Source organism: Phyllostomus discolor, chromosome 5 (assembly GCF_004126475.2).
Source record: "Phyllostomus discolor isolate MPI-MPIP mPhyDis1 chromosome 5, mPhyDis1.pri.v3, whole genome shotgun sequence".
Taxonomy (NCBI): domain Eukaryota; kingdom Metazoa; phylum Chordata; class Mammalia; order Chiroptera; family Phyllostomidae; genus Phyllostomus; species Phyllostomus discolor.
Window position 1 is genome coordinate 17,963,462 of NC_040907.2, and position 27,712 is coordinate 17,991,173.

The window sequence follows — 27,712 nt, forward strand, 5'->3', positions numbered from 1 at the left end:
CAAAGCTAGGACAGTGCCTAGAGGGGCTTGAGCAAAATCACAGTCACATGGGGGTAAGAGAGAAGAAAAGGGACCCGCATTTACTAAGACGGATCTGGGTTTAAATATTATTCTGCCACTTACTAGTTCTTTTACCATTACAAATCATGAAACTGCCCTGGCTGGTGTGGCTCGTGGATTGAGTGCTGGCCTGTGAACCAAAGGGTGGAGGTTCGATTCCCAGTCAGGGCACACGCCTGGGTTGCGGGGGGCCAGGTCCCCAGTAGGGGGCATGCGAGAGGCAAACATTGATGTTTCTCTCCCTCTCTTTCTTCCTCCCTTCCCCTCTGTCTAAAAATAAATAAAATCTCCCTCCAAGCCTCAACTTTCCCATCTGTAAAATAGTATGAAAACATCAATTCTGTAGTGGTTGTGAGGATTCATGGGATAAGATTTATAAAGGTGGCAAGCAAATATCTGGGGCTTAACAAAAAGTAGTCCCCTTTCCTCTGTACCCAAGTACCTGGGAGGCTGCCATTGTCATATTCAGCCAGCTCAGGTCCTTATTTATTTCATTCATTTCTATGGGGATGGAATGACCTACCTGTCATGGAAGATGTGAGACACCAAATAAAAACTGTGCTTGGCAAAGTCACTGGACCAAAATATGTACTCCATAGGTGTTTGTTGGATACCTGATGGATGGATGGATGGATGGATGGACAGACTGATGAATGAATGAATGGGTAGGTGGGGGGATGGCTTGCTGGCAGAATGTCAGGGGAAACACAATTAGTACTACAAAAATACAAGTCTGCACAAAAAAGACAGTTATATTTTACAAGATTTTATTGTACCTATTTTTAGCCACAGGTCTCAAGCACAGATATAACACAGAGGAGTAAAAAGCAGCATAAACACGCCCAGTTCTAGTCAACCGTGACCAACTGCAGGGGAAGTCAGAGGTGCAATGTATCTCCAATGGTAAAGGTGTCTGGGAAATGTTGGGCTCTCTGTTTAAACTTCTGTGACTGTTTAACGCTCTGTGGCCTGTCTTGACTGATTACCCAGAAAGCTGGAATGCTGCCCAAAAATAAATGTCATGCCCCCAGGAAGGAGGTTCATGAATACATAGAATGTGGAAAGCTGCCTGATGTTATTTGTTAACTTAGAAATGCATTGTTCTTTCTGGTGGTCTGCATGACTACCCACCATGTGGTTTTACTATTAATCCCCTATAGAAAAGAGACCCTGTTCTAGGAGGGTGTGGGTTTTTTCCCCCGGCCGGCCACCACTGGGAGCAGACAGCTGCTTTGCCCATATATGTGAGTTTCTCCTATTGAAGTTCTTAGGAATTTGAATAAGGCTATGTGTCAGTTCTTGGGAATCACTCCTAAATTTAGGCTTTTGGGGTTTCCCAAGCACCACACTTACTCTCAGCACCATCAAGCCTATTCCTCATCTTTCTGGGTGGGGCAGGTCTTGCCTGTACCGACATTCCCCAGCTGAAATCACTGGGGAAATGGCCTGAGGGGAAAGCTGAGATAAGGAGGAAATACAGGGTAAGGCCTTCTTGACTTACAAGATGGCTTGGAAATCCTGACTGGTGATTTTGTTTCTTCGAAATAATTACAAATCAGCTTTTCCTATCATATCTGTCACCATTGCAAGAAGTGAGACACAGAGCTTAGCAACCAGTTCTGTGTTCGCTGCAGTTCCATGCTGTGTAATTTCTACAATCACTTGGCCATTCTGAGTCCCAAGATCCCCTTAGTAAGATAAATGGGTTGGACCCGTCCAGCTCCAAAATGTTCTGATCCTCTGAAAATCCCCAACATCTCCCCTTAAGTATGAACATACAACTTTGGAAGGAAATGTATTATTAAGTTCCTTTTCTACCTGTCCCAGAAGAGTCTCTTAAACCCTTCCAAAATAAGTGTGTATAAATGTCATTATGTCCATTGATGCTACACCCTGGGAAATCAGTGAGCTTTGGAGACAGGCTGATCTCAATTCCAGGCCTTTTTCGAGGAACTGCCAATACATCAATACTTCGATGAGTAAGATTCCGTTCCTGCCCCTGGAAAGGGAAGACAGACGTTGAAATGCATAAACTTCAATGACCGCAGTAACTAAGGTACAAAAATGTTAGACCCTTCCAGCCCTAAAATGCTGCTAGGAGAAAGGTAATGACCCTGCCTGGAGGCCTTCGGGAAAGTTGTCTATAGGGAATATTCTGGGCAAAAAGAAGAGAGAGCATCTGAGGCCACAAACAAGCAGAGACCACAGGGGGAGTAAACGTGGCTGTACTCAGATGGTACGGAGACCAGCATGGGCCAGACCGAAATAGTCCTCCATGGGCCCTGGGGAGGAATGAGACCCTGTCCTGTGTTTTGAGGCAGCATTCTGGAAGAAGCAAGGGAGTTGGACTGTCAACTTCCTCTTAATTGAGCACTTACTGAATACAGACCCCCTGCACTTCATACACATTATAGCAGTGTTTCCTGAGGTGTACTATGCAAGTCCCTGGGGGCATATGAGGTGACTTTAGACAGGACCCCAAGAATATTTTAATTTTAATAATTACACTTGAAATTTACCTCCTGCGTGTGGCAGGTGGCATTTATTTTTGTTTACAATTTAGTTATAAAACATCCTTTTGAATAATTTAAGTTTTAAAAAGTGACCCAATTTAAAGAAAAATGTTTATTAAGCAAACATATAGCTGGTACATAGATATTGCAAAAATTGCAAAGTGGGTACACAAACCCTGACATTCGAGAAACACTGTGCTTTTTAGCATAGAAGCGTTTATCTAATTCCGAGCACTTTTGGTTGCAAGTAACAGATAACTCAAATCAGCTTAAGCAAAGTAAGAGAAGGTGCCATGGCCAAGAACTCTCACAGGCCCCAAAGGAAAAAGTGCAGTTGTGCCTCAGAAGGCCTTGGCCTGGAGGAGGAGAGCCGCAGGGCCCTGGTAACACCGCCACCCCCACCCAGGCTTTCGGGGTCGCCCTCTGGTCTCTGCTTTGCTCTGTGCATCTCCTTCTCTAGTACACGCATGTAGGTGGCTACCCGCCGCCACCCTCCCAACCCCGGCACAGATGCACAGGCAGACATGCACGTGTAGATGCACACACTCATAGCTCCCGAGTTTACTCTCTTCGGGTGAGTGACCTGCAGAGCCTGAAAGAGCATCCCTGAATCTTGCTACTTGTTCCTAAGAGAACTTGACTAGCTCACCTTTCATCCATTCAACTCCTACAGGAAGACTGAGGGGAATAAATTCTCAGAAAAAGGGAGAATCTGAGATGAGCAGGCACTCAGATCAAGAGGTATCTGCCTCAGCAACTTAATTCACTGTTCAGAACAACCCCATAAGGCAGGAAATTCAGCTCCCGGTCCCTCAGCAGGAAGTGACAAAGGCAAGACTTGAACCTGGGTCTACGTGATACCAAAGCTCTAGTAAGCTGCACCATCTACCTGGTCGCCATCAGCTAAGTCCAGCCCACAGCTACCATTGGGAACACAAGTGGTTTCCTGGCCCTTTGGGAGGCAGTTATCAATATCATCGATCCAGTGCTTGCCCAGTAGACAAAAAACAAGGATCCCAACCTTATGGGGACACTATCGGGAAGGGAAGATTTCTTAGAAGGCCCACAAGGCTCTGGAAACCAGAGAAGGCTCTTCCAAGCCCTGGGTCTGAGGCTGCTAGATTCATACTGCGGGTATTCAGCTCAGGGTGCAAGAGGAGGCTCGTTTGGATATACACACCGAAAATCAAAGTGCCTGCTGGCCCTTGGGACCGTAACTGCTCCTCCCACCTCCTAGAAGCTAAATTAGGAGGGATCCCCTAGAAATTGAGGCAGGGAGGAGACCTGGCATGCTCCTTCCACGCCAAGGCCCCTCCCACACACAGGCACTTCCCAGCCAAAGCTCCTGTTTGTGTGGAAGCCTCTGGGCAGCTCAGCACCCTGGATGGCCAGAGTTCAGCCTTAAGAGGCTTTTGCCCTCCTACAGTGGGTGGTTGCTCAACAGCAGGTACTTCATCAAAGTCCATTATTGAGACAGACAGATGGATTTGGCAATTGTGTCTCTCCCATGGCCCCAGAGCCAACCCAGGCCTGAAATGTGACCTGTGCAGGGAGACACATCTGCCTCAGGCAACAAGCTCCCCATCCTAGAGTTTGGTCTCTGCACATTTTTTTCTTCTCTAGTCACCATTCAGCATGTTGTTGGGTGAGTTGGGAGAAGTTTCCACCGAGCCACTTCCCAAGGAAGGGTTACAAAGACCTTCTGCCTGTGGGCGGAGACAGGGTGGCGCCATCTTATCTCAAAATTCTGTCCCAGAGATACTGCCACAGCACCATGGGAGTGTCCCTTTCCCGAAACCCCTTTCTCTGCCTTTCCAGTGATGAAGGGAGTGGTTGCCCACACTTGCTTGGGCTGCTGTCCTGTAGGGTGAACTGGGTGGCTCAGCCCCCAAGTCCTGCCCCAGCTCTGACTTTCCTCCCAGAGCTCTCAGATGCAGGCACCCGGGAGGAGGTCACCAGGCAAGGTTACTATGGCAGGTGCCCAAAGGTGGCTCAAGGGACTCATTCCAATTCGGGATTTTCAGCAGTCTGGCTCTTTACCATCCCACCTTGGGGAGGTAGCCCCCATATCTAATGGGCCGTCAGGTGCCCAGGGAGGAGGTGCCCAGACCACAGCAAATATCCCTCCTTCCCCCATGTCAGTCATGATGTCCATGAAGCAGAAGTCTCCGGGCTAATTTTTGAGGGAATTGACAGGGGCCTGGCTGAGTGGCAAGACCACCTCGGTGCCCGACTCCATGGTGGCCAGGGGGCACTTCCGGCTGCTGCGCATGCTGTGGAACCGCTCCGTTAAGTGCTTGCGGAACTTCTTGGTGAGGAAACAGTAGATGACGGGGTCTAAGACACAGTTGGTGCTCAGGAGGCAGAGAGTGACCTGATGTGCATCATTAATAGCCTGGTGGAATTCATTGGTCTGGAAGTCCAGCTCGGCCAGGGTCCAGGGCAGCTGCACCATGTGGTGAGGCACGAAGCATATGATGAACACAGCCAGCACCGTGCAGACCATCCACAGCGCCCGCTGCTTGACTTCTGCGTTGCGCTGCATCGGCATGGGTTGCGTGAGCAGTGTGCGGATGATGACCAGGTTGCAGAAGAGGATGAGGAGGAAGACAAGGAGAAAGCCGAACACGAGGAAGATGTGAATGAGGAGGACTGGGATGCTGCGCGGCTCGTAGTGTTCAAAGCAGCGGGTGACGTTGGCTGTGCCGGCCTTGTTGGACACTACGTTGGTGGAGTCCAGGACGAAGAAGTAGGCTGCAGCGGCCACAATGGACACCCAGATGACCAGGGACAAACAGATGCCACGCTTGCGGGTGGTGGCCTGAGCGGTCTTGATGGGCTGCGTCACCGCCTGGTAGCGGTTGTAAGTGATGACGGCCAGGAAAGCCACCGAGCAGTACGTGTTGATGAAGAAGAAGCAGCCAGCCAGGTTGCACAGGTACTTAGGAAGAACCCAGTCGCCCTGGTGGTAGTAATAGATGATCCACAGGGGCAGGGTGACCAAGAAGAGCAGGTCAGCCACGGTGAGGTTCACCATGAAGATCTTTATCTCATTGAGTTTCTTGGAAGGGTACAGGTAGACAAAGACCCACAGCACGTAGCTGTTGGCGATGACCCCCAGCACAAAGACGATGCTGTAGAAAATCGGGAAGAGGGTGTATCGGAACTCAGAGTCCACGTGAACCTGCTCATTTGTCTCCATCGCTCTGGACTGGAAAAGACAGATGGTCACGGTCCTGCTTGTCTGTGCCTGGAAGACCACATAGGAACTCTGGTTAATGAAGGGCCAGCAAGGGACTATCTTATTTCATCAGTTCCAAGAATCCTATTGTGTATGTTTTTAAAACTCTAAAATCAATGGCCTCTTCCAATTAATTTTCTTTCTAAACAAAATGTTGTGTTTTTTAAGGAACTACACCTGACATTTAACAAAATCAATGGCAGCTCCGTTTCGGCAGTGGAAACATTTAAAGAAGCTCATAGATACCTGAACAGGTGAGTTTAAAGAAACAACTGGCTTTAATACGAATTTTGTTGATTGAGAAAATTTTTGTGCTTTGCTCCATTTACTGTGGTTGTGGTTTGTCTGCATTAAGTTAAATAAAGGTAGTTTCCATTATTCTAAGAATTCAGTGTGATTTCTTTAGAAACTAAAGGCACCCTCAAGGCACACTGTGAATTACACAGTTGATTTGAATCACATAGTTTTATGCTGTGGGACCTTTTCCACCACTGCAGGGAGCTCTGCCGTCTGATTCCAGAGCTCTAGGTTAATAGTTTTTAAAGTGGGCCTATAGAATGAGGAGGGAGGAATATTTCTGAGATCTTTAGGGGATCTATGAAGTCAAAACTATTGCCATAAAAATACATTTATATGCCTTTTTCACTATGCTGACATTTGCTCTGATGTTGCAAAACAGCTTACTCCTTGGCATAAATCAAGGCGGCAGCACCAGGCTGTAGTAGGAGTCAGATTCTTTGTAGCCATACACTCAGTGTTTTGTTTTGTTTTTTTAAGCCATTTTTCTCTTTAAATCACATTAAAATGTCCTTGGTAAAGCAAGGAAATTATTAATTTTGTTAAATCTTGAGTACGCATCTTTTTAAAAATTTTTATTTATTTTTAGAGAGGGGGGAGGGAGGGAGAAAGAGAGGGAGAGAAACATAAATGTGTGGTTGCCTCTCATGTGCTCTCCACTGGGGACCCAGCCCCGCAACCCAGGCATGTGCCCGGACTGGGAATCAAACTGGTGACCCTTTGGTTCACAGACTGGCGCTCAGTCCACTGAGCCACACCAACCAGGGTGAGTACACATATTTTGTAAAGAGATGAGTACACATTTGTTATTTTTTTTCTTGAATTTATTGGGGTGAGATTGGTTAAAAATTATACAGATTTCAGGTATGTAATCCTACCATGTATCATCTGTATATTGTACTGTGTGTTCACCACCCGAAGTCCAGTCTCCTTCCACCACCATTTTCCCCTCTTTCCCTTCTCCTACCTCCCCCATCCTCTTCCCTCTGGCAGTCACCATACTGTTGTCTGTGTCCCTGACTCTTTTTTTTCTTTGCTTAATCCCTTCACCCTTCTCACCCAGCCCCCTTCCTCCTCCCCTCTTTTTTAATATTCTGCATCATGGGAAAGCCACATGAAACACTTCTGCCGAGAACTGAGATAAATTGTTTGTCTTCGGGAAAGCACTTATGTGATTGAGCTATGAGATGAACTTTTTTGAGGATCGCCATTATCATTTGAAAAAATGGCCAACTGTGTTTTTTCAGACTTGAGTATCTAGCAGACATTTTCTCGGATATGAGGGAGTGAAGCTGTTGCTTCAAGGAAAACAAACTATTTATTGCCAGTGATAAAATTCAAGCTTTCAAGGGACATTAGAATTTTTGGAAAAATTGTATGTGCCAGCAGGGGCCTGACAGCTTTCCCACACTTAAAGAATTTTCTGATGAGATTGGTGCTGATATTAATAAATGCAATTTTTTATATTTTATAATGAAAGGTCAATATTTGAAAGAACTGCATAACTCAGTGAACCGATATTTTCCCAATGAGGAAGACATCATATTTCAAAATTCTGCATAGGTAAAAGATTCAAAGAGTCAGGTACTCCAGTGCCTCAGAGGGTAACAAATTACAAAATGTTGCATGATATGGTCCAGGTTCCACATTGCAACTAACCTTTAAGAAACTACCATTTGTGAAGCTCTGATGTAGTATCAGAGAAGAGTGTCACCAATGACCTGAAGAAGATACTAAAATATTCCTCCCTTTACAAATACTTGTCTGTGTGAGGCCAAGTTTTCTTCACATATTTTGGCCAAAATGACATATCACCACAGATTGAATACAGAAGCGGATATAAAAATCCAGCTGTGTTCTATCAAACCTAACATTGAAGTGATTTGCAAAAAATGTAAATAACTGCTACTTTTCTCCCTGAAATGTTTGTTTTGAAAATTTTAGTTATTTTTCACTAAGAATGTTATTTATGTTAACATGGAATGACTTTATTATTGGTTTCTATATGTAAAAATTTTTAGAATGTCTTAATTTTGAATATGGCAAACATTGATAGATATGACCCATATAAACAAAAGCTGGCTGGGGCCCTGAAAAATTGTTAAGGACATAAAGAGATCCCGAGACCAGAGGATCTGAAAATCGCTGCTCCACAACCTCAGTCAGGTCCTCCCCTCTCTCTCTCTTCAGCCCAAGATGCCCATTCATTTGAGACTGGCTTTGTTTCTTTCCCCTGATGGACCCTCCTGCCTGCACGGACCTTGTTCCTGGGGCCTGAGAGAGGCGAGGAGGCAACCCGTAGCTGGGAGTGCATGGTGCTCCTCCATAGGAGCTTTTGAGGAAGTCACATCCCTACCCATCCCCCACTCCACACCCACCTCCACCCCCAAGTCAGTCCCTTCCTCTCCCTGGGTTTAGGCTCCAGCTCAGTGGGTTAGGGGAAAGTCTCCTCCAGAAACTGCCCCTCTCCAGCCAGAAAACTCAACGCAAGACATCCTTCTGAGTCCGGCCCCCTGGGCCAAGCCTGCCCAGGTTTGTTGAGTTCCCGCCAGGACCAGGGAGGGTAGGTCTTGTGAGGCACTCACTTAGGTACTAAATGTAAGGGGTCACCAAACAATTCAGTAATCAAATAAAAATTTGATGCAATATTTTAAAAAGTCAAAAGCAGTATTATTGATTCTTCCTTTTGCCTCCGACTATAATATGGCTCTACCTGGCACTATCATGTTCCTGTCTACACTTAAAATTTTGGTACGTTGCTGTATATCTCCACTCCACACCCCTCTCCTTTCTTGGAGAGTGAATACAAACTACTCTCTACACCTCTTCTCTTTGTGAGTTCTTTCACAGCCCATGTCACCGACCACCCTAACATTTTGGTGGCTCATACGGGGGCATTCTCTATTTCTCCCTCCCCTCCAGCCTCCTGAGACTTGTGACTAGGGGAGCGAGCAGTGGGCAGTGGAAGCTCACCCTGGGCTGGCCCCCCAGCCCTGTGTCTGTGAGGTTCGGAGGGAGGGTTGTGATGCTTCTCCATCTATCCAGACTATGGGGACAGCCTCCTCCTCACCCATCTTCACAGCCAGCAATCGATATAACAAAACTTGTTTTTCTCTACAACAATTTGTAAATTATACCCTCACAAGGAATACTGAAACATTTATATTTCCCTCCCTGCCTACTTGCTCCAGAATTCAGCAACTCTTAATGAAGTCATGCCAGGACTTTGGAATGTAACCAGCAAGCCTTAAGGAATTAAGGTTGACTTTCAAAGCCAAAAAGAGCCCCTGGGGAGAAAGGCCTGGTACCTTGCTTTGTCAAGTGGTTCAGAGCAGTCTTTGCAGGACTGGGAATTACTGGAAAGCAAGAACAGAACGAACTGTACCCTACAGCCACAGGCAGCAGACAACAACGGAGCAAACTGCAGCCTCGTGCTACAGCACCCCCACAGACCAGGGGCCCCACGACAGCACCCCCCACCCTTTTTTAATCCAATGATAATCCAATAAAAGCTCAAAGCCCCTGCCCTCCCAAAAAAAACAAAATAAAATAAAATAAAATTTTGCTATTTTGACAAACTCATAGATACAGACAACAAATTGACAGCTACCAGAAGGAAAGGGGACGGGGGAGGATGAAGTGGGTAAAGGGGGTCAAAGGTACGGTGACAGATGGAAACTAGATTTTTGGTGGTGTGCACACTATAGTGTAACAGCTATCAAATTATAATGTTGTGCACCTGAAACTTATATAATGTTATTAACCTATGTTACCTCGATTTTAAAACATAGTATTTTGTTCATGCACTTTTTTGCATTAATTGTTTTTTAAAAAAAGTCTTGTCACCGTGTGAATAGGGCACATACACAGGAGGGCCCAACTCTCACCCAGACACTCATTCATTGGACAAGCACTCACCGCTGCAGGCCCTGGGCAGTCTAAAGGCCTCGGAGAATAGACCAGTTCCTGCCCTTCAGTGGCTCACAGACCCTTTTGCAAGAGGGAGATTCAGAAATAGACAAGGGACAAATGTTATGGTAGGAGAGGTTCCAGATGCCAGGGTAATTTTGAGATGGTGCTTCTAGCCCTGACTTGAGGGTCAGGAATGACCTTCTGTCTCTGCTGAAGGAAAAGAAGGAATTGCCCTGATGCGGACACCAAGCAGGGAGGACAGCACATACAGGACCTGGGAGAATTGGACAGCAGCTACCTTGTTCTCAGGGAAATAGAGACATTCAGTTTGGCTACAACTTCATGTGTGTGGGGGTGGGGGTAGGGGAGGGGTGCTGAGGAGAGATAGGTCAACATCTACAAAGTCAACATCAGTCAACTTAAGGAGGGTCTTGCCTATTAGGCTAAGGAGTCTGAACTTGATTCTGCAGAAAATGGGAAGTCATGGAAGGATACTGAGCTTGGAAAGGACAGGGCTGGATCTGGGTCTGGGGAAGATGGCTCTGACTGCTGAAGGAAAAGAAGTACAAATTGACTGGAGAGGCTTCGGCCCTGATGCAAGGAGACAGCAACTGCAATTGTATGCAGGGCCAGCAGAGGCCTGAGCCACGGCAGAGCTGATGGAGGGAAATTGTTCATCGTTGTGAGAGCTGTTTGGGAGGTGAAATGCACAGGACTCAGTGATGGATGGGATGCTGGTTGGTAGAAAGGGAGGGGGGGAAGGACTGCCAGGTTTCTGGCCCAGATGATTGGGGATGGGGTGCTGTCTATCTTCATGGAGAGGACCTGAGGAGACCACAGTGGGAGTGGGGAGGATGAATTCAGTTGGGGACATATCTCATTCAGAGTGCCTGTGAAACATTCAGGAGGATCCAAGGTTAAGTCCTGAAGAATCCACCATGAAAGGACAAGCCGGAGGAGGAGGAGAAGCCTAGGAAGGAGTCAAGGACAGAATGGTCAGAGAGGTAGGAAAAGAGCGGGGGTGGGGAGGGGTGCCATGCTGGGGACCTAATGAGGAAAATTCCAAGAACGTGGGAGCAAGTGCGGTGTGAAAGAAAGTCGCAGGAAAATCAAGTATTGGGTTGGCCAAAAAGTCACATTTTCCATGTTCACCAATAACTTTACTGATTTCGATATTTTGAGTATGTCGGCTATCTCCCGTGGGGTATAACATTGATTGTTCTCAATTAGTGTCTCAACTTGATTGCTATTAACTTCAACTGGCCTACCCGACCTTGGAGCATCGTCCAGCAACAAGTCTCCAGCATGAAACTTCACAAACCACTTTTGACACATTCAATCAGTCACTGCACCTTCTCCATACGCTGCACACATCTTTTTTTGTGTTTCAGTTGTGTTTTTCCCTTTCTTGAAATAATAAACCATAATATGGCAAAAGTGTTGTATATTTTCTTCCACCTTCAATATTAAAATGTGTACACAAAAATTCATCAGTTTTGATAAGTTTTTTTAAATGCACGCTGAGATGACAGCTGTCACAATGCAATCTAACAAAATTATTTTGAATAAAGTTAAAGGCAACTAAGTGCTACGAGGGCCATCTTATGGAAAAAAAACAAATGCACTTTTTGGCCAACCCAACACAATGCAGACCAAAAAGCAAATATTGGATATGGCGACATGGGAACCTATGTCACGTGGTTAGAGGGAGAGCTGTTTCCTAAGCATGAGCTGAAGGGTGAACGAGAAGCAAGGAGGTGAGCTGTCAAATTCTCGTTCAAGAAGCTTAATAACTTGAAATAAGTAGAAGTAAGTAGAGATATAAATACATACAATGTCAAATTGTGATGAATTCAATAAGATAAACAGAGGTAGTGATGTGATGAAGAGTGGGCAGGACTCTTTATTAGAGTGACCAGGACAGGCTTCTCAGAGGAGGTGACATAAACAAAACCATACGCCAATTTGCCATGAAGCCAATAAAGTTTGACCTTCAAGTCCCACTCCTAGGCCTTGTATCTAATTGTGTATTTGTAATTTGGTGTCTTTTCTTTATCTATAAAGCTTATCCCCCAAACTGGATAAGCTTTGTGGTCCTGCAAAACTTATATCTTTCCCTGTCTGAAATCTTAAAAAGTGGGGAGAAATAAGTCAAGAGAAAACCTGGAATTATTCCCGGCAAAGCATATCACGTGTAAAAAGGGCCTGCAGTAGGAACAAGTCCATCATATTCTGAAACAGGAATAAATGGTCATGTTCAAGGAACCGGAAGATCAGCACGGCCCCAGAGGTGTGACAATTGGAAAGGGTGAAATGAGGTCAGAGAGCAGCAGACCCCGATCGCCACGAGAAGGCGTTCAGATTTCGTTCTTTGAGCATCAAAGAGCCACTGGAGTATGTCACGCAGGTGAAAAACATGATCCAACTTACCCTGGATGCTGGGCGGAGAGTAGATGGTAGGGACAAGAGTGGAAGCAAAGAGACCATTTTGGAGGCAAGAGATGGTAGTGATATGGATCAGAAATTGGCATTTTCAAGTTTTCTCTTTATCCCCAGCATGCAGCACAAGCTCAGCCAGAGCAGGAGCTTGGTAAACATTTGTCGAGGGAAAAAATATCTAACAACCGACGAGACTGACCCCTTCGTGAGAACTGCAAGAGGGCTCACCCAAGAAGATGGTAGAGAACTGATCTATCCAGTGACATAAGACACAAGTGGGGAGAACTTCCAGCAAGATGGAGAAACAGGTGGACGCACCGTACCTCCTCGCACAACCAAGAATAGAACAACAATTTACAGATATAATTTCACTCAGAACTGACAGAGGATTTATCTGAATGGAAGTCGGACAGCCAAGAAGTTGACGTAGACCCGTACATCCAGACTGGTAGGGGATGAAGAGCCGGGCGGGTGCGTGGCCGGCGCAGGTCGGTGGTGCGCAGAGGTCGGGGGAAATTTGGCACAAAATCGGTGCGACGGCCATCTGGGGCACAAGAACACAGCGGTGATCCCTGAGTACGCAAGCAGCGGCTGGGGGAACCAGTGGGGCAGCGATTGTGGACCAGGGCAGAGCTCACAGCCCAGGATCCCAAGAAAGGAAGTGTCTGAGCCCAGGAAAACGGAACTGCCGCCATCATTCTCTCCCGTCCCCGCTCCCACCCCTGCCCCCGCCCCCACATATAACGTCACAATCTAGCGACTGGGGTGCCCAGCCCCGGTGAACACCTAAGGCTCCGCCCCCCACCGAAACAAGAGCGACCAGACCAGAAAAGAAAAAAATAATAATAATAATAATAGGAGAGATAGGGAAAGACATAAGACACGTTTCCAGCAGAACAGATCAGTCCCCCAGGACTCATCCTTTTGAGTCACCAAGAAATAGCCAATCTATCAGATGCACACTTCTAAACACTGATGATCAGAAAGCTCACGGAATTGATTGACTTTGGGCACAATTTAGAAGAAAGGATGAAGGTTACCATAAAAGAGATGCAGGAAGATACGTGGAGGAGAGCCAATAGTGAAAGGAAGGAATCTGAGTCTCAAAACAATACAGTGGACCAGAAGGAAGATAGAATCAACCAAGCAGGAAAGCATGACGAAATAAGAATTCAAAAAATCAAGCAAAAGCTTAAGAGCATCCAGGACACCTTTAAACGTTCCAATATCCAAATTACAGGGGTACCAGAATCAGAAGGGGAAAAGCAACAGATTGAGCACGTATTTGAACAAATAATAAAGGAGAACTTCCCCAATCTGGCAAAGGGAACAGTCTTCCAAGAAATCCAAGAAGCTCAGAGAGCCCCAAAGAAGTTGGACCCAAGAAGAAACACACCAAGGCACATCATAATTACATTAGCCAAGGTAAAAATGAAGGAGAGAATCCTAGAAGCAGCAAGAGGTAAGGGGACAGTCACCTACAAAGGAGATCCCATCAGACTGTCAGCTGATTTCTCCAAAGAAACCTTACAGGCAAGAAGGGGCTGGAAAGAAATATTCCAAGTCATGAAAGACAAAGACCTACATCCCAGATTGCTCTATCCAGCAAAGCTCTCATTTAGAATGGGAGGGCAGATAAAGTGCTTTTCAGATAAGGTCAAGTTAAAGGAGTTCATCATCACCAAGCCCTTATTTTATGAAATGCTAAAGGGACTTATCTAAGAAAAGAAAATAAAGAAAAGACATGTATAGTAAAAGGACAGCAAACTCACAATCATTAACCACCACACCTAAAGCAAAACCAAAAGAAACTAAGTAAACAACTAGAACAGGAACAGAACCACAGAAATGGAGGGCACATGGAGGGCTAGCAGTAGGGGGGTGGGAGGAGGAGAGAGGGGGAAAAGGTACAGAGAATAAGTAGCATAGATGGTAGGTTGAAAACAGATAGGGGGAGGGCAAGAATAGTACGGGAAATGTAGAAGCTAAAGAACTCACAAGTATGACACATGGACATGAACTAAAGGGGGGGAACGTGGGTGGGAGAGGGGGTACAGGGTGGAGGGGAGTGAAGGGGGAAATGGGACAACTGTAATAGCATAATCAATAAAATATATTAAAAAAAAAAGACACAAGTGGCTGCCTGTTCCCCACAGCAGCATCCACACAAGGCAGAGTGAGTCCTCCAAACCTCAAACTGTGGCCCTTGGACCAGAAGCACCAGCATCACCTGTGAGCTTGTTAGACCAGCAGAATCTCCAGTGCCACCCCGGACCTGTTGTAATGGTCTGTCTTTTAACAAGATTTCCAGGTGATTCATGTGCACACTGAAGGTTGGGAAGCACTGTGTCTCAACCTACTGCCAGCCACATACCTGCCTGATCTAACACCTTCCATGGCTCCCCACTGCCCAGGATCAAGTCCAAGCTCCTTTCCCACCTCATCTTCCACCAGCCTCTATTGCTACTCACCCTCTGCTTCAGCCACACTGAACTTCTTGCTGCTTCTCTTAAGAACTCGATTTCTCCTCAAACCTCTGGGCTGTGCACATGCTGTGGTCCCTACTGAGCATGGCTTTTGCCTGTTGCTTTATCTAGCAAGCTCTTACTCATCCTTTAAGACCTAATCGAAAGTGCTTTCTCTGGGCCGCCTTCCCTGATAGCCCCAGGCAGAATGACTTTTCCCCCTCTCTGAGTCACCTTAGTACTGAGCACATTGCTCAGTGTAGAGCATGCACAGTACGTGGTATTGATTTCTGTGGCCATCTTCTCACCAGGCTGGGAGCTCCCTAAGGGCAGAGATTAGATCTTTTTTACCTCTTTGTCCTCCTATCTGACACGGGGACTGAAAGATTGAATGAATGGCCAAGCCCCAGATGACTAGTCAGAGGAAGCAGGTGTGAAGGAAAGGTGTCTAGTTTCTCTGGAGGAGGTATAGTAGCATGGGAAGAACAAGGCCCCTGGAGGCAGAAAGAGCTGGGTTTATACCTGGCTCTGCCATTTACTTGCTGTGTGACTATGCACAAGTGATTTCACCTCTCTGAACCTCAGTTTCTTCATTGGCAAAATCTTACAATTCTAATAGTAGTTCCAAAGATAAGTATGCAAAGTGGCCACAAATAGCCAGGCCATACTCCCCCCACTGGCCCAGCTCCTTGGAATTCAGGGAGAGAACTATGGGTCACCACCAACCCCAGGGGCTTTAACTCATCTCTGGCTTTCCTGCCAACTCTAGACAGGGCTTTAGGCTAATGTCAACAAAGCTTTCCACGGCTCAGGAAGGGAAGGAGCATTTGGAGGGAGAAAGAGGAGGCAGCTCAAACCAATCAATATGTGGGTACAACTCCCTGATGGGTCAAGGCAGGGCAGCAGGCCCAGGCCCAGCACTCAGCTGTGGGTGGGCCAGGTAGGTCATTAAATTCTTAGAGACAAAAAGAATTCCGCCATCTGGATCTCCCATCCTCTGCCCCGCCGAGCATTCAGCCCCAACCCCCACTCTGTCTCCCATTCCCATCCTGTTTAATATTCCCAGTTCCTAGGGAACCTGAGAAAGCTGGGCAGTCAGAGGGGAGGGACTACCAGGATCTAGGCAGAAGGAAGAACAGGCTGGTTACTTCCCCAGTGTGGACTGTGGGTTGGGAAGTTGGGTTTACCAATCAGACTGGCCCCTAACATTTGTGGGGGCATATGTGGTCAAAAGTGCAAATGTTTAAATATTTATAAGCTATAAATCAGTCACTTCCAAGTTCATGCACGCACTGGCAGCTCCTCGCAGACCAGCAAGCCTGGGGGTGCATTCGCCAGCAGATTATGGGCAAGAAAGGGAGTGTCGGAGGGACACAGATTCCAAGTCCCACTTGGATCCAAGGAGTCCTTGCTCTGTGCGGAAGGCGAGACTGGAGAGGAGCCAGAGCCAACGCACCTCAGCTCAGGGCACTGGGTGTGACTTACCAGTTAAGTGTACAGACACTCTCATCCGTGATCACATTTCCTCCTTGAATCAGCCCTTGGGAGAGAAGCTTTGCAAAATGCCCATGTTCCCACTGAAGAAAGTAAAGTCAGAGAGGGAAACAGACTTGTCCACAGTCACACAGCAGAATAGTAGCAGATGGGATTTTGAACTCCAAGAGCCATCCAATCTCTCCTAGGCCAAGCTGTAGCCAACCACTCCTTGGCCAGCTGAGCCACTCACAGACCTGAGATCAGGAGCTTTACATGCTGTGAGGCCCCAGGAAAAGACTCCTTTGACCTAGGGCCCTGCTTTTACCTTTGCTCCCCAAGTCAGGAATTGAATGGGGCAAAGGGCAAGGGGGTCTGCTCTGCATCCATCTCACTACTGCTGGGCACTGCTGGAGCTGAAGCCAAATCCTGGTGCAGACACCAAACTCACCCCATGACTCTGAGTCTGTTTTCTCATTTGTAAAATGAAGATTTGAAATGAGTGTAAGAGAAAATGAAATTGTGAAAACAATCCCATTTACAATAGCATCAGAAAAAAATAACATACACAGGAATAAACTTAACCAAGTAGCAAAAGACTTGCACACTGGAAGTTAAGAAATATTGATGACAGGAATTAAAGAAAACACGAATAAATGGAAAGATGTGCCGTGTTCATGGGCTGGAAGACCTGGTATTGTTAAAATGTCCATACTACCTAAAATAATCTATAGATTCAATGCCCTATAAAAATCCCAATAGCATTTTGCAGAAATAGAAAAAAAAATTTCCAAAATTCATGTGAATTCTTATCTCAAAAGCCCCGAACAGCCAAAAGAATCTCAAGAAAGAAAAGCTGGAGGACTCTCACTTTCTGATTTCAAAGCATACAACAAAGTACAATAAATAAAACAGTCTTTTATTGGCATAAAGACAGACATAGAGCTCAGTGGAACAAAACAGAAAACTCAGAAATAAATCTTCACAAAAATAGTCAAATGACCTTTGACAAGGTTACCAAGACTACACGATGGGAAAAAAGATAATCTATTCAACAAATGGTGATGGCAAAATTGGATATTCACATGGAAAATAGTGAAGATGGATCTTATCTTACACCATATTAGAAAAATGAACTCAAAATGAATTAAAGACTTAAACACAACATAAGACTGGAAACTCTAAAACTCCTAGAAGGAAAGAGGGGTAAATCTTGACGACATTGGAATGGGCAATGATTACGCGGGTATGACATCAAAGCACAAGTAACAAAAGTAAAAACAGGCATAGGGACTACGTCAAACTTAAAAATTTCTGTGTAGCAAAGGCGACAATCAACAGTGCAAAAAGGCAAACTACAGAATGGAAGAAAATATCTGCAAACCATACATTGGATAAGAGGTTCATATCTACAATGTGTAAGAACTCCTATAACTCAGTGACAATAAATAAACAATTTAAAAATAGGCAAAGGACATGAATAGACTGTTTCCCAAAGATATACAATAATCAAAGATATACAGAGCCAACAACTATATAAAAAAGATGCCTAACCATCACTAATCAATAGGAAAATTCAAATCAAAACGACAATGACATACATATCACCTCACACCCATTAGGATGACCATGATCCAAACGACAGAGCAGTAAAATCTCAGACATTTCTCATAGCAATCTTTTTTTTCTGCTCTATCTCCTTGGGCAAGGGAAACAAAAGAGAAAATAAACAAATGGGACTACATCAAACTAAAAAGGTTTTGCACAGCAAAGGAAACCATCAATAAAATGAAAAGACAACCCACTAACTGGGAGAACATATTTGTCAATGATACATCTGATAAGGGGTTCATATTCAAAATTTATGAAGAACTTATAAAACTCAATGCCCCAAAATCAAACAATCCAATTAAAAAATGGGCAAAGGACCTGAATAGACATTTCTCCAAAAAGGACATAGAGATAGTCAATAGACATATGAAAAGATGTTCAACATCACTAATTATCATAAAAATAGAAAGTAAAACCACGATGAGAGACTACATCACACCTATCAGAATGGCTATTATCAATAAATCAACAAACAAGTGCTGGCGAGGATGTGGAGAAAAGGGAACCCTAGTGCACTATTGGTGGGAATGCAGACTGGTGCAGCCACTGTGAAAAGCGGTACGGAGTTACCTCAAAAAAAATTACAAATGGAACTGCCTTATGATTCAGCAATTCCTCTTCCAGGAATACATCCAAAGAAACCTGAAACACTGATTTGAAAGAGCATATACATGCTTATGTTCATTGCAGGGTTATTTCCAATAGCCAAGATACGGAAGCAGCCCAAGGGCCCATCAGTAGGTGAGTGGAGAAAAAAGCTGTGGTACATTTACACAATGGAATACTACACAACAGTAAAAAAACAATCTCACCTTTTGGGACTGCATGGATGGACCTGGAGACTATTATGCTAAGTGAAATAAGCCAGTCAGGGAAAGACAAATACTATATGATTTCACTTATATGTGGAATCTAATGAACAAAATAAACTAACCAACAAAATAGCAACATCCACAGAGGTACAGAGCACAGACTGACAGCTGTCAGAGGGGAGGAGGATGGGGGATTGAGTAAAAAAGGTAAAGGGATTAAGCAAAAAAAAAAAAAAATCCCAAAACTCATAGACAGACAACAGTATGGTGATCATCAGAAGTAAAATGTGGGGGAGGGGGAGTTAGGAGAGGATAAACTGGGAGAAAAAGAGGGATGATAGAAGGAAACTTGACTTGGGGTGGTGAACACACAATACAATATACAGACGATGTATTGTAGACTTATACTCCTGAAACCTTTATAATTTTATTAACCAATGTTACCCCAATAAGTTCAATTAAAACAAGAAGAGAAAAACTTTAAAAAGCAGAAAACAACAAGCACTGGTGAGGATGTGGATAAACTGGAACACTTGTGCAGACTTGGTAGCAATACAAAATGATATAGCCACTATGGAAAACAGTATGGAGATTCCTCAAAAAAAAAAATTAAAAATAGAACTAACTACCTTATAACCCAGAAATCTCACTTCTGGGTATATATCCAAAAGAACCGAAAATAGGATCTTGAGGGGATATTTGCACGCGCATGTTCATAGCAGCATATTCACAGCAGTCAAGAGGTGAAAGCAACCCAAATGTCCATCAACAGATGAACAAAAGGATAAACAAAAGGTGGTATAAATGTAACGTAGAATACCATGCAGCCTTGAAAAGGAAGGATATCCACTAGTGTTCTACAACATGGATAAAACTTGAAAATATTATTAAGTAAAAGAAGCCAATTACAAAAAGACAAATACTGAATGATCACACTTTTATGAGGTGTCTAAAGTAATCTAGCTCATAGAAACAGAAAGTAAAATGGTTGTTGTCAGGGCTGGGGAGAGGAGGAAACAGGGAGTTGTTGTTCAATGGGTGCAGAGTTTTAGTCATGCAAGATAAAGATATTTTATTATTTTTTACATTATTTGTTTATTTACTATTTTAGAGAGCAGGGAAGAAAGGGAGAAAGAGGGAGAGAAGCATCAACATGTGGTTGCCTCTCACCAGTCTCCCACTGGGGACCTGGCACGCAACCCAGATATGTGCCCTGACTGGGACTCGAACCAGTGACCCTTTGATTCACAGGCCAGCGCTCAATCCACTGAGCACCACCAGCTAGGACAAGATATTTTAGAGACCCATTGTACAACAATGTGCATATAGTTAATAATGTTGTAATATACATTTAAAGTTTGTTAAGGCTTCTGGTCAAGATGGCAACATAGTCAGACGTGGCTTGCCTCTTTGCACAACCACGTCAAAATTACAACTAAAATATAGAACAACCATCACTCAGGAACATCAGAAATTGAGCTGAAGGAAAGTCTGACAACAACTATGGAATTAAAAAATCACATCCATCCAGACTGGTAGGAAGGGTGCCAGCGCAGAATGGGATGGTCCCACACCCATGTGGATAAAAATTCAGGAGAGGTATCTTGGAAGTGAGGAATCCTAGGCCCACACCAGGCCCCCCAGCCCAGGATTCCACTGCCAGGAAGATAAGTCCCCACAACCTCTGGCTGCAAAAACCAATGGGGATTGAGGCGATGAAGGAAGCTGCTGGAGCCCTGAGCAGTTCCTCCTGAGGAACCCACACACAGACTCACCTACTCAGACTCTCTCTGTCTGAGCTCCAGCAGTGAGGTGGCAGCTCGAAGGGCACCAGTGGTACACAGGGGGAGGCTGAAGTGTCTGGCATCGGGGCAAGCAGAGCCATTGTTCCTTTGCTGAGCCCTCCCCCCAACAAAGTCGATAGGCTGGTGCCATATCTGAGACTCCATCCACCTAACACTATGTGACCCACACAGTGGAGATCCATAGAAACTCTACCCAACCTAATTTACAGGCCCACCCAAGCTGCTTTTCCATTAGAATGGCTGATCTTAGCTCCTAAATCCTATCAAACAAGCAACAGCTGACGCCAGTGAGCCCTCGTGGCAGTCAGATTAGAGTCACAGCTTGGCTGCATCTGGGAATCTCTAAACTCAGCACAAGCAGCAGTCATCTCAGACTGCTTTACAGCTCAGGCAGGGTGCCCTGGGCAAAACACAGCTGGGGGCTGATACTGGCCTACACCACCCAGGAAAACCCCAGGGCCAGTGCACCCAGTGGACAGCTACAGACCATGTCGGAGCACCACCACCCTGCCCCTGTACAGCTGATCCTCCATGCAGGGCGGAGGTTGGTGGTCAGTGGTCACAGCCAGTCCTTACAGCTGACTGGCCTGGGAAAATCCCTCCCATTGATTTGCCAACAGCAACAAGGCTCAACTACAAGAGGAAGGTGTATCAGCCCACATGAAGGGCACACCTCGAGTACTCAGCTTGGGTGATAGGGAAGGCTGTGCCACTGGACCCTACAGGACACCTACTACATTAGGCCACACTAGAGTCAAAACACAGAACAAACACAGGGAGGCTGCTAAAATGAGGAGACAAAGAAACATGGCCCAAATGAAAGCATAGACCAAAACTCCAAAAAAAAGAGCTAAAGGAATGGAGATAAGCAATCTACCAGATGCAGAGATCAAAACACTGGTTATAAGAATGCTCAAGGCATTTAGTGAGGACCTCAGCAGCACAAAAAAGACCCAGTCAGAAACGAAGGATACACTAATTGAAATAAAGAACAATTTACAGGAAAACAACAGTAGAGTGGATGAAGCCAAGAATCAAATCAATGATTTGGAACATAAGGAAGCAAAAAACAACCCATTAGAACAAGAAGAAAAAAGAATCCAAAAAAAATGAGGATAGTATAAGCAGTCTCTGGGACAACTTCAACAGGTCCAACATTCACATCATAGGGGGGGCCAAAAGGAGAAAAGAAAGAGCAAGAAATTGGGAAACTATCTGAAAAAATAGTGAAAGAAAACTTTCCTAATTTGGTGAAGGAAATAGACATGCAAATCCAGGAAGCACAGAGAGTCCCAATTATGATGGATGCAAAGAGGCCCACTCCAAGACACATCATTATTAAAAGGCCAAAAGTTAAAGAGACTCTTAAAAGCAAAAGAGCCCTGGCTGGTGTGTCTCAGTGCTTTGAGTGCTGGCCTGTGAACCAAAGAGTCACTGGTTCAATTCCCAGTCAGGCACATGTCTTGATTCCAGGTCAGGTCCCTAGTTGCAGGTGTGCGTGAGAGGCAACCAGTCAGTGTATCTCTCACACATCGATGTTTCTTTCTCTCCCTTCCTTTCTCCTGCCTTTCCCATCTTTCTAAAAATAAATAAATAAAATATTTTTTTAAAGCAAGAGGAAAGTTAATTACCAGAAGGTTACCAGATGGGAGGGGGGTGTGAGAGAAAGGGCGAAGACATGAGGGGATTAAGAAGTACAAATAGGTAGTTACAGAATAGCCATGGGGATGTAAAGTACAGCACAGGAAATGGAGAAGCCGAAGAACTTATACGCATGACCCATCAACATGAACAATGGTGGGGGCATTGCCTGAGGGAGTGTGGGGTGCTGGATGGAGCGGGGCAGAGGGGGGAAAATCAGGATAATTGTATTAGCACAATCAATAAAATATAACTAAAATAAAGATTGCTAAGAGAATCAATTTATCTTGTGTGTTTTTTAGCACAATAAAATAAATCAGTTTTAAAAGCAGGCCCCAGAGATGGCAGATTTGCAAGTACATTGTGTCTTTTTAACTTGCAATTCTATGGCTCAGCTTCATGATTTCATAGCTGTGTGACATTTGGTAAAACTGCTTCCCCTCTCTGAGCCTTATCTGCAAATGGAGACAATAACACATCTGCCTTACAGAGCTTTTGTGAGCACCCAAGGGAGATAAGAAGTATTTGGAAGGGACAGTGGTTAAGACCACAGACTCTGTAGCCAGACAAATCTGGGTTCAAATCCTGCCTCTGTCCCATCCTAGCTTAATAACCACAGTCAAGCACATCACTCTCGGAGCTTCGGGCCCTTCCCCTGTAAATGGAGCTGATAATATTCCAGGCACATATCTCCCCAGAGTGGTATGAAGAGCTGATGAGCAACGTATGCAAAGTACTTAGCACAGCTGAAGTAATTTGTGATCAACAGCTGTAAAAAGCTGTATCTACAGGAAACTCAGACAACCTTCTGATTAGATGAGATCGAAAGTTTTCAAAATCACATGCCGCTGCCATTGCGACGCCTCACACCAAGCTCACCCAGCTCGAAGCCGCCTATACTGGGCTTCCAGCTGTGTCATCAACCCTAAAAGCTTCTGGGAACCAGTGACAACTTTCTATGGCATCTGGGACTACTGACAACGCTCTGTCAGCCGATTCTTGCCAGAGAAAACTAATTTAACCTCCATGAGCCTCTGTTTACTCATCTGTAAAAACAATAAGAATAATAATGGTAATAATATTACCTACCTCGTAGGGTCGTTGTAAGGATTAAATAGGAAATGGCTGATTCATAATAAGAGCTCAGAGAATTCTTGGTTATTGTTAGTTTTACTTCTCTACCCCGGACAGAGTTCAAGGTGCTACCTCTGGTTCCCATAATACAAAGTATACACGGCTGTTGATTTCTCTCTCCTTCTGGGCTGGGATTTCCCTGGGTGCAAGGCTTCTGGCATTTCAACAGTGCAGGGCCTCCTACGCAGCAAAACCTCAAGAAATAGTTGCTAAATACATACACACTCACACACAAACAGTCATACTGTCCCTCGTCCTTCACTTCCAAACCCTCACACACACCCAGCTGCTCCAGCCTCCAGAGTCCCTGGAGCCACTAAAACACCACAGTTTAATCACTGCCCTTCTGCGAGTCCAAGTTTTCTCACCTGTACAAACAGGAATACTACCAACACAAACCTCACAGGATAGCCCCTAGGTTACAGGCAGGTAAACCTCTAAAGTACTTGGCATACAGTAGGTGCTCAATAAATGAGTTACCTCCTATTCTGACCTCCTCTGTTGCTTGACATTTGTGCCCTGGCCTGGCCATGCTGGCCATACCGTCTAAAGATTCCCCTCATGGAGTGGTTTCATTACAAGTTCTCCAAGAAGCAGAGGGCTTTGAGGGCCAAGTTAAGGGAGCAAGTATACTGACCTCCGGGGAACTCTGCACTGGGCTCCCCACCGTGTCCAGTACAAGGAGTCTAGGACTATGCCAGGTATATGTAAATGGAGCTCCTTGCCTGGAAAGAGGCCAGGGACAGGGTCTGGGGTCCCAGAGGTAGGGGTGGTGGGGTATCAGAATTTCCTAATTTTCCTTTTCACTGGGGCCCACTCTGACCCTGGGTATGTTATTACATTGATAAGATGCAGTCTTCACTCAGCTCGACCAGGACAGTCTTGTGGAGCTGGGGGGTCCTAAGCCTGTCCTGAGTCTCTCCTTCTAGCTCCCAGATACTCAGATGGCATCTATCTAAGTCAGCCTCGCTGCTCCTTGCTTCCTGGAAGTCAGGCACACTTCCTCTTCTGGGCTTCCCCAGCACAGGGCACACCCTCTGTGGTACCAGGAATCACACTGACGTCTTTGTAGCCTAGAAGTTTCCAAGTCCTGCTGGTACAGAGGTCCAGAGGGCCTGGCCCAAGTGGGACCGCACAGGCCCACATCTGCACCCGGCTCTGCTCTCTCCCAGCTGATGTTTGGCTCTCAAAGCCTCTCTTTCTTAACTTGCAAAGTAGTGAAAATAAAAGGTTCTTCACCAGGTAGTTGTAACAGGGAATGAAGCAATTTGTGCCCATGGCTGTTGTTCAATAGCTGTGAGTTCCTCTCCCCTTTTCCCCACCTCAAAAAATGTTTGTCGAATGAATAAGAGAATAAATAAGCAAACGAACCAGCCATGCACCAAACCAGCCCCATCTCTTCCTTTGGAAACAGCCACCAGGGGTAGAGGAGGAGAAATGGCAGGAACTGGGACCTGGGGGCCTGGGCGGTGGCCTCAGCAGTGCCAGCCACTCACCACCCTGAGTGAGGCTCTGCTCAGGCTCTGAGCCTAGGGATCATTATCTACAAAATGGGGTGTCACACCCACCCCAAGTATTGTAAAAAGGAAGTGAGATTTGGGGGATGATAAAGGGTTTGGCAAACTGTGAAGCTCTTGGTGATCTGAAGTGGACTTTATAAACTGTGAAGAGAACTGCATAAATCTTTGGCATGCTTCTCCCATCAGCCGGCTGAGCTCAAATCCAAACCCAGGCCCTGAGGGGCTGCCTCTTGTTGATCTAAGGGGATACAGAAGGGCTGCTGAGTGGTGGTCCTCCCCGGCCCATTCTCCCTTTCTCTCTCTCCCTTTCTCTCTCTGGTGCATGCACGCATGTGTGCACACACATGCACATGTGCACACACACGCACACACATGCACACACAGCCTGGCTCTGGATTCCCCTTGGCTGAAGACACAAGGGAAGAAAGGAGAAGACAGACGGCTATTAACTTCTCAGCTTGTTACGTTGATGACCCTGCATCTGTGAACCACTGGGCTGTCCCAGGCCCACTTGCAGGTTGAATGTGCTCCAGGCACAGGTGGATATAGCCAGAGCACCTCCCCAGTGCAACCCACACCACCACCGACACACACGCGTATACCAGAGGCTCCTTTCCCCTCCCACCATGCTGCCGAGGCCAACAGTGGCTGCTGAGAGAGGTGGCTGTGCCGGGCACCCGGCATTTGCCCTTCCGGGGACTGGCTCCACTCCTAAGCCACACGCCCCCAGGAGAGTCAGGGCGTGCTTCTGGGCTCTAGCTCAGCTCTTGTGGCCCACCACCGGGGCAAGGAGGGGGGACCAGTCTGGGGAGGCAGAGCTGCCACTGATAAAGGAGGATCACCGCCTTCTCCTCGACAAGGCCTTGTTCACAGGCCTGGAGAGGAGCAGGTCTCTCTGTAAAGGTCTCCCTATGAAAGCACAAGCAGATGGGACCCCAGCCTCTCATCACACCCAAACCCCACTCCAGTACGTTTCAGGAGCAGAAACTCAGTCCCAGAGGCACGTTTTGTCATTAATGCCATAGACTGTCAATTCCTTACCCAAACCTTCTTTGGGCAGAAGTCCCCATCTGTGCTGAGAAGAGAAAGGACCTGCCCAAGATGACAACAGTGTCAGGAGCAGAGCTGGGACCAGAGGATGGGCCTCTGGCTTGCTGTCCATTTTCCTCCAAGTACAGCATCCTGCTTTACCATTCATCTACTCAATTCATATGTTAAGACTAAATGAGGCGCCAAACTCAGTGCTGAGGGTGAGGATAAAACAATGAACAGAACAAATTCCTCACCCTTAAGGCACTGACAGTAGGAATTACGGGGTAGGGATCAGTAGTAACCCCGGGGTTCGTGTTGGTACAGCATCCTACGATTTAACAATGCACTTCCCCACCCAGCCTCTTACTGCATCCTCCCCATAAACCCACAAGGGTTTACTCACTTTAAACCCCAATCTGCGAAGGAGTAAATGAGGCTCCTACATTGCCCAAGGTCCCAGCTTGTGAGCAGAAGCTGAAACCCACACCCTAGCATCCCGCTCAGGCCCAGGGCCATTTCTTCACCTCCAGAGTGGACGTCTTTCCTTGGCTATGTTTTCAGGACCTAGAGGCAGGGCCATTTGCTTTTTTTTTTTCCTTCCCTAGCACTCACCCCCACAACACACACACACACACACACACACACACACACACACACAGTCCAAGCACCTGAAACACAGCTACGTATTCAGTCAGAGCTAAATGAGAGCTGCCCAAATGCCTGGAGAGAAACTGTTGTTTCCCTTCTTCTTCTCAGGAAAGTGAGTGTCTGGGCAGCAGCCCTGGTTCACCTCCTGCCAGAGAAAGATGGGGAGAGGGCGGGTACCAGCCTGTGCCCTGTCCCCACCACCTGGCACCTGATGGGGAAACTGGTTGTGGGCTGGGCCCTCTGCACCAATCACTGGTGGTCTCCATCGCCCACCCCCCACCCCCGGGAGACGCGGTATCTCCTGAGTTCCTAAGTCCCCAGCTCCATACCAGATCCTCTACCTCTCCCAACAATCCTGCTGGGGAGATGGATTTACCCTCATTTGACAACTTAGGAAACAGAGATGCAGGGAGGGGTTGCAACTCAGCCACAGTCACACAGCTAGTAAAGCGCCGGGCACTCAGCTCCCTGAGATCAAGGTAGCCCCACTGTCATCGCCCTCATCACCTCCCAGGGGGTCTCTGAGGTCCCTTCAGCACTGCCTTGGCCTGGGAGAGGGGAGCTGGATTCCCTGGGAAACTTTGCCCACGAGGAATTCTTTGTAAACATGAGACTCTGTGCCTGATGAAGATGCCAAAACAGTTCCTTAAAAACAGAACCACCATTTGCTTTGGTGCAGTCTAGGGGCATGACCTTGGATTCCTGAGGACATTTCCATATGCCTCCCCCTTGCCAGCCAGGGCTGGAACCCCCCCCCCCCTTACCTGGACGAGGAACAGCAGCTGCAACTGCGGGATCTGAGTGTCTCTGTCTGCAGACCCAGGCTCTATGCTTTGTGGAAATTGCAGAAGTGAGGAAACAGCATGTCACTGCCCCGTCACCTCTGGGAGGAAACGCTGTGACCCTAAGGCCCCTCTGGCAGATGCCACCGGAACCTCCAAGTTGGGTCACCCAGGTCCCGGACACTGGTGGAAAGTGTCTCACAGAGCAGGGGCAGCATGGGTGGGGGCAGCAGCCGCTGTGCCGGGGAGCTGGGGTGAGAGACAGAAAATGCAAGAGAGAGAAAGCAAGAAACGGGCGAGCGTGCTCAAGAAAGAGAAACGGAGCAT

The 27,712-nt window shown here is 46.4% G+C and overlaps 1 protein-coding gene across 1 annotated transcript; it reads right to left on the minus strand.

Moving 5' to 3' along the window:
• Positions 1-810: 810 nt before the first annotated feature.
• PTAFR (platelet activating factor receptor) lies at positions 811-27,712 on the minus strand. The gene is made up of 2 exons (XM_036025604.1): positions 27,368-27,712; positions 811-5,823 (listed from the first exon to the last, which is right to left on the minus strand). The coding sequence occupies exon 2, from the start codon at positions 5,773-5,775 to the stop codon at positions 4,747-4,749; it is 1,029 nt and encodes a 342-aa protein (XP_035881497.1). The 5' UTR covers positions 5,776-5,823; positions 27,368-27,712; the 3' UTR covers positions 811-4,746.

What these genes read in the sequence shown, in the direction of transcription:
- PTAFR (XM_036025604.1), bottom strand. Translation starts at nt 5,775, where the DNA reads ATGGAGACAAATGAGCAGGTTCACGTGGACTCTGAGTTCCGATACACC.